Here is a 5,457-nt window from a genome sequence, read left to right as displayed (position 1 = left end):
TAAGACTAGGTACTTGTCTTAGCTAAGTATGTTGAGAAATCCTGGTAGAACAGAGCCATCAGTGTAGGCGTGATTGCTTCAATTATGAAGGATCCTGAAGTGGCTACCTCCCAAGGGCCAGGAGTCCAGCTACTGGCAGTGGCACTGAATCACTTTCAGGAGTTTCATATCACACAGAATCTGTGAGGCTGCCTCTACACAAGCAGCCCCGATGAGCATAGAGAGCAAGGAGCTCTCTAGGGCTCTGTGCACACATCTGCACCAGCAGGATCAGCAGAGGCTCCTGGGCTTCTGCAGACAGAACCTATATGACCAGATAACTCCATCTTGTCAGTACTGGGAGAGGGGACACTGTCAGTTCATGAGGATATTGGTAAAATCATTTAGGATTTAATATGATGCATCTCAGAGGAAGTAGGTGAGTGGTGATGGCAGTTTGCATATACTTGCATGTCAGCTGCCTGGGTGCCAGCGATGAAGCTCTGTGAGACCACAGCTGCAGTTTGGCTATGGGTGGTGAACACCTCTGATTAGTTGATGATGTTACTGTATTGAGGAAACACAATTCCCAAACTGAACTGGAGTCACGGATGATACTCATGCACAGTATCAACCCTGTGTGCCCCGTGCCATGACAGTGCCATATTCCTCATTCATTATAGAGGGTTAGACTGACTACAGACATCAGCTTAGTGGACATCTGTATGAGACGCAACGGTAAGGCTGGTATTCTGTGCAAACTTTGGAGACACAGCATTACTCAACTTTAAAAAAAAAAGAAAAAGGGACTTGGTCCCTTCCAGCCTCATGAACAACAACTGGCGGTCTGTTATTTCAAGTGATGCTCTTACTCTCCCTGGCTTTCTGAGCGCCAGCTGAAAAGTCTCAGAAGTGCAGGTCAGAAGAAGAAGTCAGACATAAACGGACAGCTGCAGGAGGGCACTTTGTGTCTCTGTACTTCAAATTAAGTGGATGGAAGGTTAAAGAGAAATAGATGCACTAGTTCATACCCTTAGGTTATCAAGACAGTAGTTCATACCCTTAGGTTATCACGACTAATGAAAATTGTGTTGTGGTAAAAGGAATTAGGATGATATTCCTGGGGTTAATCCAGAGAGGGGTTAATTCTTTCTGAGGACAAGCGAAAAAGTGGCAAATTAAATTAAAATCCTATCAGAAGCATCACTTGCCCTACACCCAAAGAACGTGCCATACTACAAGAGCCTGAAAGAAATGCAAACGACAGGCAAAAACTAATTCAAAAATACTAAGAAAATATTCCTAATTATTTACATTTCCTATGGCTGGACCAGTAGAAAATAGCTGAGGTTTTGTTCCTTAAATCACAGAATGTCTCTTCCACTTAGTGCCCGAGTTTTGTTATGAGAGCTGAAGAGCAAGATTCATGACTCTGGAATCCATCCAAGCAGCAGGTCTGGAAAAGCTGACACAGTGGCTTGTCCCACGGAGCCAGGCTGCTTTCTGAAAAACACTCAAGAGACAAGATGACTACCTAGCGCCTGCGATGAATTTCAAAGAACAAGAAGGAAAAGAGTCCCTCTCCGGCAGACAAAAATCATATTAGACGAAACAGTTTTAATTGCTGTTTCTTTTGTAAGCATTTAACTGCTCCTCCTTTCCTCATTCTTGGTTTCCAAATGGCGCCAGCTGTGGAGGCAAGATGCTGCTTCCAGCCAGCAGCAGCAAATGCCAAATTTCGGACGGCACCCACACGGACGCCATGTGACGCTGGGGGAAAGGGATCTGTACTCGGCCCAGACCGAACCGGGCCTGGAACTCTCCACGGGCAAGCCTTCCGAGGCGGCCTGCCGCACTGCCGTCGCGACGCGCTCCGTGTGCTCAGCAGAGCGTGTCACCTGCGCTGCCCGCTCCGCCTTCGGCCCGTCTCGCCCCCACGGGGCCAGCAAGGCGGGCGGCCTCGGTGGGAGCCCGGGGCGGCCGGGGCGGCCGAGGTGCGGGCGGGGGCTGCCCGCTCCCGGCCCCCCTCCGCGCCCCGGCCGGGGCCCCCCGCGCCCCTTCCCCGCCGCCGGCGCGGAGGGGCCGGCCCGCCGCTGGCCGGCCCGGCCGCCGGGGGCGGACCGCGGCTGCCCCCCGCCTCCCGGCCCCCCGCCGGGCGCCGGCTTTAAATGCGGGGCGGCGCGGCGGCAGCGGCGCTCCCCGCCACCCCCCGCCACCGCCCTCGGCCCCCGCAGCCGGCCGCCATGGTCCAGGCTTTCTGCGGCACCTGGAAGCTGGTGGACAGCCACAACTTCGACGAGTACATGAAGGCGCTGGGTAGGTACGGCCGGGCGGCAGCGGCACGTTGAGGAGATCTGGAATTTCGCACCATCCTTAAAAAAAAAAAAAAAAAAAAAAAAATTAAAAAATCTAAAAAGCCCCCCCCCCCCCCCCCCCCGGCCAGAGTGTGTAGGTAAGGCGTTGGGCGGCCGTGCCTCTATCGACAGAGTTAATTTGGTGATCGACAGAGTTAATTTGGTGCGGGTCATTCAGCCGCGGGGGGCCGGGGTGTGTTTGCGTGAGAGCCGTCCTGCTTGGGGAGAGGCTCCGGGAGATGCCCCCGGGTTAGGGAGGGCGTAGGAAAGAAGGGCAAATGCCGCCTGCAGATGCACGGGAAACAAAACAAGCGAAAAAGCAGTCATTGTGCTGGAATGGTGAGGAACTGAAATCCACAGCAGCAGGAGCGATTGCCGCCCGTTCCGCGGCGCTGCCTGGGCACGGCGTGCTGCTGAGGGGCTCGGAGGTAAGGGGGGGACACAGAGCTACATCACTCTGGGGGGAGTACCTATGGATACTTTAGGTGTAAGGGCGCAAGCGAAGCAGAAAGTAGCATTTCACTGTAATAGCTTAAAGCTACAGAGCGGGGGAAGAGATCTTTGTACCTCGGTGTGTGGCAAGAAAGGTGTGAAAAACAGAGTGTCTGATGGATTTCTCTTTTTTTGCCTTGATGGTCCAGGAGTGGGGTTTGCAACACGGCAGGTGGGGAATGTGACTAAACCCACTGTGATTATCAGCAGCGAGGGGGACAAAGTTGTGATCAGGACTCAGAGCACTTTCAAAAACACAGAAATCAGCTTTAAACTTGGAGAGGAATTTGATGAAACTACCCCCGATGACAGAAACTGCAAAGTAAGTGACCTCTCTCGGGCTGCAGTGGCTTCTTTTTTCTCTTCTTGCTCCCCACCCCCGCCGCTGTATCTTTGGTGGAACCAAAGGAAAAAAAAATGTAACTTCTGCTACTGCCAGTTGTAGCACTGTGAAGGACAGGAAAAAAAGACAAGATTGCATCTTACATGGCTGCTTACGCCATGTCTTGTGTGAAGCGATGTGTCGCCAGCCCCTGTCAAAGAATTGTGTTAGCTGCCCACTTCCCTTTCAATCCAAGTCTCATTTGGCATAATTTTTTTCCAGTCCGAGGGGGGAAATGCCTTCTTCCCTGCAGCTTTGGGGGCTTAACATAAACGTTATCCCAAAGCGCATCTGAACCAGTGGTTCTTGTGCGACTGGAACGCAAACAACTTTTTTCATCCTTTGACAAAACCCAAGTATTGTATGGTATGCTTGAAACTAGGATGATTCATGGACTTGGCTTTAAAATGGCTGGGACTACTTTATCATTCTAGATCCACATCCATCTATTGAAGAGAATTCAATAGAATACTGCATGCTGAATGTGTGAGCAGCATCACAAATACCCCAAATAAATGAATGTCTTTGTGTTTCTTGGTATCTCACAGTCAGTTGTGACCCTGGATGGAGACAAGCTAGTTCACGTACAGAAGTGGGACGGCAAGGAGACCAACTTTGTGAGAGAAATAAAGGATGGCAAAATGGTAATGGTAAGTATAAAGCTCACTGAGCATTCATATATACTGCTAACACTCCTTACGTTTATCTCAAGCTTTATGAACAGATAGTGTTACTTATACACAAAACCTTATACTAATTGGTGGGGAAAGCTAGCACAGATTTTTCAAATATTTATTTTGTTTTGGTTTGTGTCTTGTTTTACTGACAACTGAAAAATTGCTAGTAGTTTTAGGCAGGCCAGCCAGTGGATTTCCAGGGTGTATGTGTTTTTTCTAGAATTTGTGTAAACATCCAAGCAAAAAAAAAACAAGTCCTGGTGAACTGGAAAAGATACAGCGTTCTTAATTATCTATGCAATAATCTGTTGCCAGTGCTAATTTAGATGTCTTTAAAAAATTGTTTTATATATGCACGCATAAATAATATTTAATTACACAGAACAAGTATTTCCCTAGGAAAATAAAATTACAATATTGCAGGAGGTAATAGCATTTTCATATTTAAAAATAAAGGGCTTATTCCTCCTATCTTGTTAAAAACTACGATAAACAGCAATTGTGTGAAGAAAAGTCTTATTTTAAATTTACATTCTTTTCCTTACTTTTCAAGACCAAGAGTATGGGGTGAATAAATGGTGTAAGTTACTATATCTAATGTCCAGGGTGGCATTTCTCATGCTTATTTTTGGCACAGAGATGTAACTTTCAAAAATAAAACCTCTTCAGCTATACTAAACTATGTGACTTGGCTGTTGGAGAAAACCTGTTAGCTTGTTTTCTAAATACTTCAGAGAGTATCTGAATGGATGGAGACTTCCAAATAATTAAAACCTTAAAGCACACGGTCAGTGCAACACAACATGACAAGCAATTCAAGCGAAAATACATGCTTTGGTTTTGGAAACAGCTACCTGCGTATAGAGAAAAGCTTTTCCTTTGGAATTTGAACACGGTGAGATGCCCTGTTCCACTTCAGGAAACACCTCCGAAGCTCACACACTGTAGTTAAGTGTTCTGCCCAACTGCAGCAACTAAAATATAACAGTCATTTCTAGTCTCACTCCAGTTGCCTTGTACTTGTGCACTATGTGCTTCTTGGGTTTGAAACTAGCAAGGAGAAAGTTGTGTCCATAACTTTGAGGTTTTGCCTCTGTTCATTTAAAATATCAATAATCTAGACTGACTAGATATAAATTACATAGTGTAAAACAACCTTGCTCTAGCATGGGCTTCTTAATATGTTAAGTCATTACAGAAAATGGTCCAGCATCTAACGTGTCTGTCTTTTCCTTGGACTTGCAGACTCTCACCTTTGGTGATGTGGTTGCTGTTCGCCACTATGAGAAAGCGTAGAGTTTACCTGACCTCTGTCCAGATGTTGCTTCTGCTGGATGGATTAATGTTCCATCCATAATCGAACGTAGCTAAAATGCACATTTCTGGCATGCAAGGTTAATAAAGAGTTTTGTGGGGGGGGTGGTTTTTTTAAAGAAACTTTATGCCATCAAAGTGGCAAGCTTGTGCTGTGTAATGAAACAGGTTAAACTTGGCATTAAATTTCTGAAACACGTGCCTCTCTTTTTTTACAGTAAATGGAACGTATTTGAATTGTTTTGGAATGCAGATCAAA

General features: G+C 46.8%; 1 protein-coding gene across 1 annotated transcript; it reads left to right on the top strand.

Annotated features, from left to right (window-relative positions):
- The first annotated feature begins 2,207 nt into the window (after positions 1-2,207).
- On the top strand, positions 2,208-5,180 carry FABP7 (fatty acid binding protein 7). Its single transcript, XM_075707315.1, has 4 exons — positions 2,208-2,295; positions 2,975-3,147; positions 3,756-3,857; positions 5,130-5,180. The coding sequence occupies exons 1-4, from the start codon at positions 2,223-2,225 to the stop codon at positions 5,178-5,180; spliced, it is 399 nt and encodes a 132-aa protein (XP_075563430.1). The 5' UTR covers positions 2,208-2,222.
- The last annotated feature ends 277 nt before the right edge of the window (positions 5,181-5,457 follow it).

Source organism: Pelecanus crispus, chromosome 3, assembly GCF_030463565.1.
Source record: "Pelecanus crispus isolate bPelCri1 chromosome 3, bPelCri1.pri, whole genome shotgun sequence".
NCBI classification, from domain to species: Eukaryota; Metazoa; Chordata; class Aves; order Pelecaniformes; family Pelecanidae; genus Pelecanus; species Pelecanus crispus.
The sequence above is the reverse complement of the archived record's forward strand: the minus strand, read 5'-3'. Positions and strand labels throughout refer to the sequence as shown.